Source organism: Papaver somniferum, chromosome 7 (assembly GCF_003573695.1).
Source record: "Papaver somniferum cultivar HN1 chromosome 7, ASM357369v1, whole genome shotgun sequence".
Lineage (NCBI taxonomy): Eukaryota > Viridiplantae > Streptophyta > Magnoliopsida > Ranunculales > Papaveraceae > Papaver > Papaver somniferum.
The window spans coordinates 190,131,957-190,146,671 of record NC_039364.1 but is presented as its reverse complement, the minus strand read 5'-3'; the positions used below and the strand labels follow the sequence as shown (position 1 = coordinate 190,146,671).

Genomic DNA, 14,715 nt, shown 5'->3' with positions numbered 1-14,715 from the left:
ACTAGCGTGACTAACTCCAGTACCCACATGGAAGTAGAACCGAAACTTGTTTTCGTAGAACCGTGAAACCCATGTTTGGTGATTGAGAGTTCTTGATCAATCACATAGTTCTTGGAAGTAAGATGAACCAACTCTAAACTTGTTTGGAAGTGCGGCAAATCGGTTCCAAGAGTGTAAGTATGAAAGAAGACTTACAAAGTAAATATGTCGACATACTTTGAACATGTGCAATAACACTTATCTTTGATTGTTCAAAGATATTCCTTAATATCTAAAGGGGAATCCCGGATCGAAAATAAATTGAGAATATTTTAATTAATGTTTTTAATTTTATATTTAGAAAATAAAAATTAGTAATGTGCATTTACTAATTGGAGATTTTCATAGAGATTTCGGTCATTATTTGGACAAAGCATTTCCAAGAATTATGGAAACCGAATTTGGAAACATATTGCATATCTTGAGAATATTTTCGGTTTTGGAAATTCCTTGGTGTCCAAACTTCCTTGGTCTATAAATATCAAAGTTTGCATTTCGAGCAAACTAATCCTCAGAGCCAGCAAAACTACCTAGTTGTGTTGTTACTGGTGGAGCCGCCTATTCGGAGAGAAAAGTAACCTAATTAGGCGAAATCTCTTACGGCCGCTCGGTTTAAATACTTATTTGGGATTGAGAAACTCTATTAGTACCGTTGGTGGGAACTAGATAATTGCGGTTTATTATTAGTTTTCGATTGATTTGATTGACTAACAGTTGTTGAAATTTGATTGCATCTAGTTTGTTTATGCTTGAGAATCTTCTCTTCTGATATAAGATTCACTCAAACTAGATCGAAGTTTCGACGGGGATCTTTAGACTGTTTGTAGATCTAAAGACGTCTTGTGATAATCCATTGTTAACAAACTTCGTTCTGTGTGTTATTGATCACAAGAGATTCAAGTTGATTGTGTGCAGGTGTTTATTGAAGATCTAAGAAGATTTGAATATGAAGAAAATTTCTGATTTGGGTTCATAATCTTTGGTGTGCACAATACTTGTTTCGGGTAAAGAGGATCCAACTATCTTTGTGGTAGATTGGATTGATTAGTTGAGTAGATCGGCATCAATACAATTCTTTGTGATTCAAAGTATTGATTGCAAAATCTTGATAATTACTTTAGTAGTTGTTATTAGATATATCCAAGGACCTGACAAAGGATTTTATTGGGATAAACGGAAGAGCCTTTTGTCGAACTCATATCACTTGGTTGAAAAGAGTTGTTACCGAACAGATTTGTTGTTCCTTTACTGTTTGGAATACGAACCAAAGGAATTGTTCCAAGTACGTGAATTATTACAAGTCGGAGGCGTGGGAATACAGACTGAACTAGATGAACTATAGGTTTAGTTGCTTGGTCTCAACTATACGAAGTTGGTTTGATTTTGTATAGCGGCTTAATCCTGAGAGTATTCAATTCTAGACAAGGTCAAGGGATTTTTCTGCATTTGCGGTTTCCTCGTTAACAAAATCTTGTTGTGTCTTTTACTTTTTTATTTCCGCAATTATAATTGTTTTATTATAATTAGAAGTAAAATACACAAACGTTAATTCCTATTTACTTGATATTAATCCTATTTTGTTTGGTTAAGTCTGAACCTTTTATCAAGTAAACATACTTCGTTGTTGTATTGTCTCGATCTTGTATCCATAGTCAATCACGCAAGTTATCTTGTTATCGTATTGTCTCGATATCGTATCCATAGACGATCACACGAAGTGTGAACCGATTAGTTGTATTATCTCGACTCAATCCATAGACAATCACTTTCGGAGAAAGTACTTATAAGTGGAAAAGTTTTAGATTTAGGTATATTTGGGTACCCTCTTCTTTTCAAAATGCTTGGATAAAGACTCTGGTGGTATGATAGTGCGCCATCCCGTGAGCACAGAAAGATGAAGCACCGCTGGTTCGGACGATCAGACGCCCAGTTTTGGTCTATATATCGTTTATGGGCCCGGGCCCAAAAAGGAAATCCTTGTTTGATTAGGTTTTTGGAAATAAAATTATTATAAAAGGGAAGAAGCCCTAAAAAATTTTATTTCTTCCTTGACTGACCACCCCCTCCCGTGTTGATCTCTTCTCACGTTCGAGCAAGGAAGGAGGAGGAAAAAAAATCGCCGGAGTTAGTCGCCTCCAACCGTCACCGACCACCGTCCGGCCAAGTTCCGGCCAACACTGATCAGGTAAGACCGTTTTTTTCTCTGTGACTTGTGAGTAGGTCATAAAACAAAACCCATATGTGTATATGCATGCATAGATTTTTTATGAAAATTTGTTTTTAAGAAACGGACATCCGTTCGTCCATCTGTTTAAAAAATGGACAATAATCCCTAATATGGAAGAGATATGCATACTTTTGAGTAGACATGATCTAATTACAGTGAAGAAAATTTTGTCTATGAACTTTCATGAATTATTATTTTTATTTTGAGAGTATGCGTACTTTTACAAAAATAGAAAAGACCAACGTTTGATAGACAAATGCTCGTTTGAGCCAAACAAAATCTTTTTGTGTACGTGAGTTATTAACGTAAAATATTATTTTTTTTTTATTTACGTGAGTTATTCACTCACGTCCAATTTTTTTTTTTAACATTTACGTGAGTTATTCGTGATTAAAACTTTTGTAAAACCAAATTTCGATTTTGGGCAATTGTTAAAAGTAAACAATTATTTATGATGAAATAATGTTTTGGTGAACTTTGTGATTTAATAATAGATGCTCTCATGTAGTAGAAACCAGTGAATGTTCACACGGTGAGATTATATAAATCGCTCACACGGTGAAAATCATGTGAATTGCTCGCAGTGAAAATTATATGAATTACTCACAGTATGAAAATCAAGTTATATGATTTTGAATTTTGTCCGTCTTCGTAAGTTTGAAGATACAAGCAAATTCTCGAAATTTTGACGTTATAATCACTACATCTAGTGAAACTGTAAACAGGTAAGAGTTGGATTGTTAACATTTTTGTTGCGTGTTTGTTATTGGCATATCCATGACTCCATGTTTCTCAGTCCATACAATGATAATTTTCACTAGCGATCATTCTTCTGGCTCCTATGAAGAATAATCCAACACTATCAAGCCAAAGATGAAATCTTCTGCAGATGTTCGTGATGAGATAGATCAGTCTTTGAGAAAGGCTGAAAAGATGATACACGGTATGCCCCTTGATCATATGAGAGTCGTCCATGATAAGTTTTCAAAGAGAAAATCCGAGGATGAAAAACTTGCAGCTTATCAACAAAAATGGCGTCAACTTCAGCAAGCAAGACTAGCGGTTGATGATGAAATTATACCATGTGCTGATGACATAAATTTTGATTCAGACACCGAGGAAGTTGAATCTGTGTGGAAGCCTATTGAGCGTAGAATTAAGCCTTATCCACCAGGCATGGGAGCTGAACGATTGTCCAAGGCTGATTTCCGAGCCGAATGTATGTATGACAGTAGCTCATCTCCTCGTAGCGTAACTCCGTCAAAGCGGGGAACTGGAGCATCCAACCCGGTATGAAGCACTATTCCTCTCTTTTCTTTTGTGTAATCAATAATGGCTGATTGAAAGGAAATTGTTCATTGCATATGGATCAGGGTGACCGACTTTCATCTTCTTCTCCACATAACTCGAGACCTAAACGAACTATTAAGATCCCTGCTCGTGCGGATGCTGTAACATCTGTGGATGTCTTATTTGTAGGTGGATGTTCACGTTGTTGAAGCTGGAAAGAAGAAGAAAAGAGAGCCGGCAGCTGCTGATGATGATCGTGATGGCGATAACTCAGTCAACCTTGTAGATGCTGATCTTGGGGCTCCTGTTCGTGAGTATCCGACAGCTGGACTTCCATTTGATATCCCCATGGAGAATTCTTGCCCGGACAATCAATTTATAGGTGGTTTCATCGTGCCCAAGTATTTTGCGTCTCTTTACACCATGATCTGGAGAAAGTACGGGCATATTGCCACTACTGAAGTTTAGAGGGATTTTCCATTAACCATTCTGACTGCGGTCGCTGGACTGTTTTAGTAGACGTTATATATATATGAGTTCACGTTGCATTTCCATTCGAGATCAAGATATATGTATTGGACTTGTCAACCGTTTCATAAATTTTCGAGCACAATCAATATATATTGGAACCCCCTTTACTTGCAGGAGTACATCTTGGATCTGCCGATGATGTTGCCGTCGGAGTTCCACTCATGGTGATCCGTTCGAACTGGAGAAGCAGTAGGTATTATTGCAGGTCAATTTATTAGGGAACTGTGAACCCGACCAACAAAACGGTGGAGTCTTCACAGGCGGTATTGCAGAACATGTACGAGCTCCTTCTAACGGAAAAATAAAAGTCAATGAAGATTTGGTTCATCTCACACTATGTATGATGGACTTCCTGCTTTTTTATTTATAACTATTGAGAGTCAAGGATATTATACATAATGTTAATATTCCACCATAAAGTTTTCTTTTAGTTTAAAGCAAATAATATATAGAATCAGAACAAGTAATTGTCGAGATTGGCTTGGGAACACACACCTTTAATTTTAAAGAGATGGTTTGGAAATATATTTATTCTTACTAAGAGGGGGAACACATTGGACTCCCGATGTCTATCATCCTCCCGAATATGCATATGGTAATGTTCGTCTTTTACCAGAAACAAGTCATTTATGGATATTTTCATGAGTTATCCGTATCTAGTATACAGTAAAACTTCGATAAATTAATAGTTTTGGGACAACTTTAACAAAATATTAATGTATTGATTAATATATCGAAATATGTCATATTTACGTTTAAATTTCAAAAATAAGATTGAAGATCATTTTCTTATAATAACAAATATCTAAAATTTTCATTTTAAATTCCGATTATTTTCTAATCATTGTTAACGTATGAGTATTTAATTGTATACACTTTGACGTGAAAATGAAAATTACTTTGAAACTTCGTAATGAAATACAAAAAGTTAAAAATTAAGTCTAGTGTTATATAAATCTTAAAATTAAGTCCGATGTTATATAATGGGTTCTTATTCTAATAAGGCACCATAATGTACCGTTATCACACTGATTATTAATTTACGTATTAGTTGGTCTTATTGGGAACTTAAATTTTTTATTATATTATAATTTTAGAGGGGTTATTAATCAAGAACAGTGGCCCAAGTTGTGACTGCCATAACCCAAATGAGGGGCTTGAAAAAAGGGCCCGAGTGCTACAGGAAAAGCAAGTCGGAAGCTCATCGAAGAAAAGTGGATCTAGGTGGGAACATGAGTGCCCTCGAGATGAAACCTATTTTGAGGCATACTGAATTTTTTTGAGGCAACTAAAAATGCCAAAATAGGGTCACTAAATAAAAAACAACATCACCCCTTATCCACCCTTTTTGATAATGGCATAACTACCCTTTTTGGTGTTAATGATTATGATTAGATTTGATTAGCTAGGAATGTTAAGGATTGATTAAAAATTAAATTATTAGTGGTGAATTAGTAGATAAATCAAATTTATGTGAGAGAGTTGGGATTTTGAGAGGAAGAAGAAGAAGTGAAAAAAAACTTGGGTTTTGAATTTTGAGATTTTAGTGATTAGAAGTGACCAAAATGTGTGATTCAAATCATAGGTGTCTATACGAGGTTTAATTTCTTTTTATAAGTTGAATCTGTCAAAAAATTGAATTTTTAAAACTCAGATCTACTGACCAGATGAACAATTATCAACCGAACCTAGGTATATTTTCAAAAAACTGAGGTTCGGCTGAAAAGTTATCAGCCGAACTTCACTCTGTAACTGACGAATTTTGGTTCGGCTGATTCGAACAAAATCTAGCAAAGCCGCATTAGCCGAACATAGTGTTTCTCTAAATGTACACTAGGTTCGGCTCAAAATTGATACTCCAAGATCAGCCGAACTGATCTTCTGAAAACCTAATTTCGTCTTTGAAATCATATTCTATCGATCAACAAAAATAAAATCAATCAAAAACAAGATAGGTTTGTTACACATACATTCTAAAATACATCTAAGAGAAATTGATATTTGAATTTCGCACTCCAACATCGCTCACTTCGATTCGTGTTTGCTTTGTTTGATCAATTTCATTGAATTGGAGTCTAAGATGTTTGAGTTTAAAGTTTATTTTGATATTTGATTTTAGGTTTTTGAGGATAAGGGCACTCTAGTAATTTAAATTATATAAGGATATATAGATAATTGCACTACCTTTAGACACCCCTTATAAACCCACCTTAGATGGTATAATGAATGAGTATGCCTAAAAAAAAAGAGTATGCCTCAAAACAGGTTTCCTCGAGATGGATCTTCGGAAGAAGACTTAGAATACTGTGTATAAGTGATCCGCAAGTTGGAATGCGAAGGAAGCACTACAAAGGGCCCGGTTGAAGAAAGAGGTCAAATCCCAACAAATAATAGTAGCATCCTGTCGAGTCCGTCTTCAGAGGGCGATGAATCTAACAATGTTACTCTGTACAGAGATCAAATCGAAAATCCAACTGGCAACTACATCGATTTTAGCATGAAAACTGAAATGAACAATTATGGTAAACTTTCTGAGACTGCCAACAAAGATACTGATGATTCTCAGAACACAAGTACGGGCACAGAGAAGGAAACAACAGCTGGAGATTCTGCTTTTGTGTTGGATGAAGGAGCATCAGGTAAAAACGTTTCCGTACGAAATGCAGAAATGGTCGACTCTCAGAGGGAATCGAGAATTTCATCTTCCGAAAATGAGGTATCTGATGTCCTAATACCTGAAAGCCAACAGCTTGAAGTTGAGTTGGTTGACAAGATTATTACAGATAACGGATCAAGCTCCCTTGTCACAAAATCCTTGGAGGTTGTACCATTTGAGGGTCGTGGGTCTGATGATGTCCTACCCATCTACTGTAAACGTGAATGGAATTCTCAATGTTCTCATTGATTTGTTAGAGAATTAGGCATGGCCTTATATACAAAGAGTTACAAAGATTACAAAATATGTCGACATACATTGTAAAGAAATATGTCGACATTCAGCGCAAAAGAAGTAAGAAAATATTGCAAAGTAAATAAGAATATGTTACAAATATACTTTAATTCCAATACCCCCCTCAAGTTGGAGCATCAAGATTGGAAATGCCCAACTTGGCAAGAAGAGATTGAAAATATTGACGACCCAAGGCTTTGGTAAGGATATCAGCAAGCTGCACAGTAGTATGAACGTATGCAGGAGCAATAGTACCTTTGAGAATCTCATCACGCACGAAACGACAATCTATTTCAATGTGTTTCGTACTTTCATGAAAGACTGGATTGTTTGCAATATGTAGAGCAGCTTGACTGTCACAATGAAGAGATACGGGAGCAGCATGCTCAATACTAAGACTCTGAAGCAAATTCTTCAACCAAATGATTTCACAAGTGGCTGAGGCCATGGCACGATATTCTGCTTCCGCAGAGGAGCAGGAAACAATTGCTTGTTTCTTTGTTTTCCAAGAGATAGGAGAGTTCCCAAGGAATACAAAATAAGCAGTAAGAGAACGTCTACTGATTGGACAAATAGCCCAATCTGCATCACAATAAACATCAAGAACTAGAGTGGAATCAACACGAAGTAATATACCTTGGCCGGGACTGTATTTCAAATAACGAACAACTCTCAAAGCCGCATCCCATTGAGATTGCTTTGGATGCTTCATAAATTGAGATAATATATGAACCACATAAGAAAGCTCAGGGCGAGTAATGGTAAGATAAATTAGACGCCCCACCAGTCGTCTATAACGAGCAGGATCTGTCATAGGTGTGTCCGATGCAAGAGCTAGGCGATGATTTTCTTCCATTGGAATACTAGCCGGTTTAGAACCTATAAGACCTGTTTCAGACAATATATCAAGAGCATATTTGCGTTGACAAAGAAAAGTCCCTTTCGAACATCTAGCTACTTCAATGCCAAGAAAATACTTCAATTTTCTCGAGTCCTTCATATGAAAACAATCACCAAGATGTGATTTCAGTTCGCAAATAACATCGCTATTATTCCCAGCAATAACAAGATCATCCACATAAACAATGATATTCAATATCACGCCCTTTTTACGATAAAAAAATAATGAATGATCAGATTTGCTTGTGGAAAAACCATATGCACGCGAGGTTGTGGCTAACTTGGCATACCAACATATAGGGGCCTGTCGCAAACCATACAGAAACTTACGTAGCTTACATACCTTGCCAGTCATGCCATTACTAAATCCGGGAGGAAGGCGCATATATACCTCTTCATTCAAGTCACCATGAAGAAAAGCATTATGAACGTCCATTTGAACTAACTCCCAATTCTGAATAGCGGCAACCGTTAAAAAAGTACGCATAGTAACCATTTTTACAGTAGGAGCAAAAGTCTCACTGAAATCTACTCCCTCTTGTTGATGATTACCGAAGACAACCAGACGTGCCTTGTATCGTTCAACAGTACCATCAGAACGACGCTTGATCCGAAACACCCACATGCATCCAATAGCCAATTTTCCCGGAGGTAAGTCTTCAATTGTCCAAGTTCCATTGGCAACAAGAGCCGCAATTTCTTCCTCCATCGCTTTTCTCCAGCGAGGATCATTCATTGCTTCCTTAAAGGATGTAGGCTCCTTATCAGACGAAAGAGTTGCAAGAAAATGTTGATGCGCAACAGAAAAAGCATTACAATTTACATAATGTGTTATAGGATACGGAGTACCTGAGGAATGTATTGGTATGTGTGAAGTGTGAGGGGGAACCAAAGTCGTGTTAGTCTTCGGCTCCACATTTTTCCATTTTACAAAATCTTTGTGTCAGACATTTTCGAATCTCGTACGTTTGCACGACCAAGATTTGCATCAACAATTTTCGTGCTTTCGGAACTATAAGTATCATCAACCAAAATATTTCCATCAGCATCTATCGGGACACTTTCATTTTCAACCAAACTTTCACCGGAAAGATCTCCCAAAACAGATAAATTTTCGGATGTTGCTGGTAACAAAACACTGTCACTGGATGAAGGTTGGGCGTCACTGGGCAGTGCCTGTGGAAGATTCTCAAAGGACGTGTCTGAAGGTGCATCAGAAACCAACGTGCTAGCTGGAAGTATGGGAGCGTCTGGAGGCCCTTGTTGTAACTGTTCAGGGACTGCTGACTGTGTACAGTCCTCAAAAAAATCTCCACAGTTCGAAGTGTTATGTAAGTCACCAAATTCTGCTGGATATAATGAGTGAAGACGATCCATTTCGCCGGGATCAGCTAGGGTGTAAACATCTTCAACAAATCTAACATCACGAGACTGAAAATAATCCCCCGTAGCAAGGTCAAATAGATGCCATCCTTTCTTCCCAAAAGGATATCCAATAAAGATACACCGACAACTTCGACTATCAAACTTATCACAAGGATTAATATTCTTCGCATAACATAAACATCAAAAAACTCTAAGTAGATCGAGAGTAGGAGCACGACCATAAAGCATTTCAAAAGGTGTCTTAAAATCAAGCACATGAGAGGGAATGCGATTAATCAGATATGCAGCGGTTAGAACACATTCACCCCAAAAATCAATAGGTAAACAAGCTTGAAAACGTAAAGCACGAGCAACATTAAGAATATGACGATGTTTACATTCTACTCTAGCATTTCGCTGAGGTGTTTTAACCATGGATGTCTGGTGAATTATTCCATTCGTACGAAAATAAGTACCAAGACCCTTAAATTCTGTCACATTATCACTTCGCAAAACTTTTACTCTTTTGGTGAATTGACGATCAACCAAGGCGAAAAAATTTATTAATAAACGTGGAACCTCGTCCTTTGTTTTCATCAAATATACCCACACACATCTAGAAAAATCATCCACAATAGTCGAAAAATACCGAGAATAGCAAGCACAATTTGCACGATAAGGACCCCAAACGTCACAATGAATTAAATCAAACAATCATCTGCTTTATTTTCACTTAACGGAAAGATACTACGAGTTTGTTTAGCCTGATAACAAATATCACAAGCTTTAAATTCCATCTTATTATTATTACTACGACAAACTTGAGGTAGCAGCTCCATTACTTGTGGAGAAGGATGTCCAAGCCGTTTATGCCATAAATCTTCCATGTCTTTTTCATGAACAACATTAAAACGAGTTGGTTCCCACATCGTCAAATGATAGACCCCCCAATAAGTTCACCCATACCAATCTTCATCCTCAAGACAAGGTCCTGTACAACACAGTAAGAGAATGTAAATTGTATGCTTAACTTTTGAGAAGAGAGAAGTTGCGAGACAGAGAGTAAGTTACAAGTGAATGAAGGGACGAATAACACATTTTTCAAAACCAAAGAATCGGTTAAAGTAACTTCCCCTATTCTGGTGGCCTCTGTAGTAGCACCATTAGGCAACCTAACGTGAATAGGAGTTATGGCACGAGAGAAATCAAAGAGATTTTCATCACAACAAACGTGATTCGAAGCACCAGTGTCAACAATCCAAGTATAAACTCCCTTACCAGTTAATCGAATAGGATTGGTAGGTGCAGACATTTCATCCAAGACATCATTCACTTTAGGTGTAGCAACTGTATCAGGGGTATTCAAGCTCTGTTTTCTGCGAACTGTGGCTTGCGGACACCTAGGTTCACGGCCAGGTGGATAACCATGTTTCTCCCAGCAACGTTCCTCAAGATGTCCATGATAGCCACAAAAACTGCACTTCAACGGTGATATGCCAGATTTCACACCTTGTGGCATACTACCACGAACATCAAAGGCCATTGGAGATGCTTCCTCAGTCCTTCGTTGGGTATAAAGGTAAACCTCTTCCTCTTGTGAAATTCTTGAGTACACAGAGTGAAGAGATGGCAATTGCTCAGTGGATAAAATATTGGAACGTGCATTAGCATAATAAGATTCAAGACCCATTAGAAATTCACGCACCTGATCTGCTTCACGTCTTGTACGAAGGGTTTGATTCAAACCACATTTGCAACCGGAACAAGAACAAGAAGGCAAAGCATCAAAGTCATTGATATCATCCCATAATTTCTTTAACCGTCCATAATAGGCCATAATCGACTCACCAGATTTTTGTTTACAAGCAGCAACATCGGATTTTAATTGAAAATTTTTAATACCGTTTCCAACAGAAAAATGTGAACGGATATCTTCCCACAACTCATACGACGTATCACGATAATAAATAGTAAAATGAATATTCGGATCAATAGTATTAAAAATCCAGGCTACAATCATATAGTTAACCGTCCACCAATCCTCAAGATCATTAGAATCAGTTGTATGTTTAAGTACTTTACCATTGATGAAACCGAGTTTGCGTTTTGCTCCCAACGAAACCCGAATCGCTTTAGCCCATTCTTCGTAGTTGGATCCCTTAAGAACAACGTGCGTGATGACTGTCCCTGGATTATCATTCGAAGCTAGAGCATACAAAGGATTGGAAGGACGTGAAGAAGATGATGGTGGGATCCCTGCATCCGAAGGAGGTGTTCCCATTGTTATAAAAGATTTGAAAAAAATATTCTGGCTCTGATACCATACTGTAAACGTGAATGGAATATTCAATATTCTCATTGATTTGTTAGAGAATTAGGCATGACCTTATATACAGAGAGTTACAAAGATTACAAAAGATGTCGACATACATTGTAAAGAAAGATGTCAACATTCAGCGTAAAAGAAGTAAGAAAATATTGCAAAGTAAATAAGAATATGTTACAAATATACTTTAATTCCGAGACCATCACTCCATTGAAACTAGAAATCGTCGAGGAAGGACCGGGAAGAAATTCAAGACCAAAACCCACTAATGAGGGGCTTGAAAACAGGGCAGGAGTGCCAGAGGGAACGCAAGCCGGAAGCTCATCGAAGAAAAGTGGATCTAGGTGGGAACAGGAGTGCCCTCGAGATGGATCTTCGGAAGGAGATTTAGAATACTGTGTAAAAGTGATCCGCAAGTTGGAATGCGATGGACATATAGAGAAACTTTCGAGTGAAGTTCTTGACTTGGTACAGTTTACGAGCAGCTCCACGGGAGAGAAAGGTTGTCAAGGTATTTCTCGATACATTTGTGGATGATCCAGCTTGTCTTGCAGGACAATTGATTGACACATTTTCTGAAGGTATATCTAGTAAGAGACCGCCAATGGCACCAACTGGATTCTGTACGAGGCTTTGGCACCGATGAGTTCTTGAATCAGGAAGGGAGGAAAGGAAAGTTTTTCTAGAGTCATGAGTGATTCTTGCATACATCCTTGATGACAAGGTTGTGTGTTGGTGATATTCTTTGGTGGTCGAGTAAAAATTCAACATTTTTCGATAGACATTTATCCCCATTGATGTAGGATAGAATTTTTACAATTTGATTTCAAGAGATTCAAGAACTTAGATCTTTTGTTTTCAAAATACAGTTCGACTTTTAATATTACAGTTCGACTTTTAATATTCATATGTTATTTAGTTAATCACTTTCTTAAATTCTTTGCCGATGTAAATTGTGGTTATGATTCTAATCTCAATAACCCATGGCAGAACTACTTATTGCTGGCTCATAGTTTCGCACAGAGTATCAAAGAGTTCTTTTTTGTTTTGGTCTGTCTGACATTGGAGCTTCTGAAAATTCAGCTAGTTTTTTTTTTTTGAAAAGAATTCAGCTAGTTTAACTTTAACCAAATACGGATCTTGACATTGGAGCTTCTGACATTGGAGTATATACCAAGCTAGAATACACATCCTCCAAATCTTAAAAATTAAAAGCTCGGAAATTAGAGTGATGAATAAAAAAATTTAATTATGAAGAGAAGTACATAAGTTACATAAAGTTTACTGGTCGTTACAATCATCCATACTTTACAGCATAAATGGAATGGGAACAGCCCAGAGAAGGCCCGTCTTGGTTTTCCCCTTTCTCATGTGGATCATAACATTTTGGCTGGGGCAAGTAATGCAACACTGCAAACTTCAGAAGCTGAGTACTTCCTGTACACTGAATTCGGCTTAACTTCTGCCGACTGCGAGTGGAAGGACACCAATTGCTTTGCACACTCTATTAGCTGAGATTCAGAATAACCTGTATGGAAATTAAGAGTTTCATCCCAATGTGGAGTCTTGTTCAAGTTGCACCTTGCTGCATAGACTGCAGAAGCAGCCAACATTGATGGACAGAATTTTAGCATCCCATAGTGCAAGAGACCCAATTCTGTCAAGAAGAAAGCCATGTTCTCCATCTCCTTATCTGCCATTGCAGCTTTAACGAATCGAACAAGGAAAACGTAAGGAGTAGGGCCGGATAAACTCCATCCAAGCTTAGCCAAGATTGATTTTTTCATCCCTAATATGTGTTCTTTGCTATAAGCTCTTTCTGAAACACAAACCAAGTGGTTTACCATTGGTTCCCAAATGTCTACATACTTACTGGCAAGGAGCATAGAACTGATGCCTAGTAACTGCAACTCCTTCATATGAACAAGGCGGGTTGAAAGGTACCGATCAATAATTTGTACTGTGAGATAAAGGGTTTCAGGGGATAGTTTATAGACGTGGTGAACTTCTGTCAACCAGTCTACCAGAATCATCCTCACATTCTCGTTAATTTGATTCTGCGAACCCATATAGTCATGAATTTGGATTGAACTCTCTGCCATTTTGTAAAAGTGGTACAAATCTTTGACATATTCCACTGCAGCCAACTGAATATCAACATCTCCTGCATCAATATCCACAATTTGGGTCTTCTTTGTTTTATCAACCAAACCACTAGGAACCTGGCTACTAGCAGATAAAACTGATGTTGAAATCTGTACATCTTTCACCGATGATTTCTGAGTTCCAGGCTTTTCCTTGTTACCCTCTTCTGCATCCAGGCTTATCTCAATTACTACCGTCTCTGGTTTTGGCTTTTTTACTACAACGACCTCCTTTTGAGGAGGCTTGTTGGTTAGCTTTCTTTTCGGTACTACAGCAACTCCATCACCAAATACTGGTTTCTTCTTATTGTTAATTTCAACATTACAAGCTTGTGCAGAGAAGCCTCTGGTTACAGGACGACTAACCTGCTGTGATTTCCCATAGACACCTCGGATTACCAAATTCCCAACATCTCTCAGGGCTCTGCGATTATTCCTTTCCGGTGCCTTTGGCTTGGGTATTCCAGCAACAACACCATCTCTTTTCCTTTGTGGAGGAGCTATTACTCCAGAAGCCATCTCTGATTCCTGATGATTTCAATCTGCTCTCGCTAAAATCAACAATCTTTCTATTGCTCTCTGCAAATCCTGTCTTTAGCTTCTTTAATTGATGTGTGAAGTAGAAAAGATGAGGATATATTTATAGAAGTTTCAGTTCCCTATTTGGAACCCTATGAAAAGCAGGTGTCTTCGTTTTGGAAACTACACCTTAATTGATTTGAATTTCAAGTCGGTTTCCGGTGTAACATATTTAGCCGTTGCAGAGAACCGGAAAATGGAAACTACCGCGTTGCTTTATGTTAGGGTTAGATCAACACATCAACGCGTCAGGATTCCGTAAATAACCGAGTTTGCTGTAGTTCTAATAAGTTGGCATTTTAGGATTCTTTTAGTTAAAGAGGAAGGCCGTGACTAAATACAACCCTCTAATTTCATAAATGCA

The 14,715-nt window shown here is 37.7% G+C and overlaps 1 protein-coding gene and 1 pseudogene across 1 annotated transcript; both read right to left on the bottom strand.

Moving 5' to 3' along the window:
- Nucleotides 1–10,233: 10,233 nt before the first annotated feature.
- On the bottom strand, nt 10,234–11,583 carry LOC113295713. The gene has a single exon (XM_026544038.1). The coding sequence runs from the start codon at nt 11,581–11,583 to the stop codon at nt 10,234–10,236; it is 1,350 nt and encodes a 449-aa protein (XP_026399823.1).
- Nucleotides 11,584–12,851: 1,268 nt separating this feature from the next.
- LOC113293232 lies at nt 12,852–14,583 on the bottom strand (annotated as a pseudogene).
- Nucleotides 14,584–14,715: the final 132 nt, after the last annotated feature.

Bases quoted from the DNA above. Each gene is read 5' to 3' on its own strand.
- LOC113295713 (XM_026544038.1), bottom strand. From the start codon at position 11,583: ATGGGAACACCTCCTTCGGATGCAGGGATCCCACCATCATCTTCTTCA.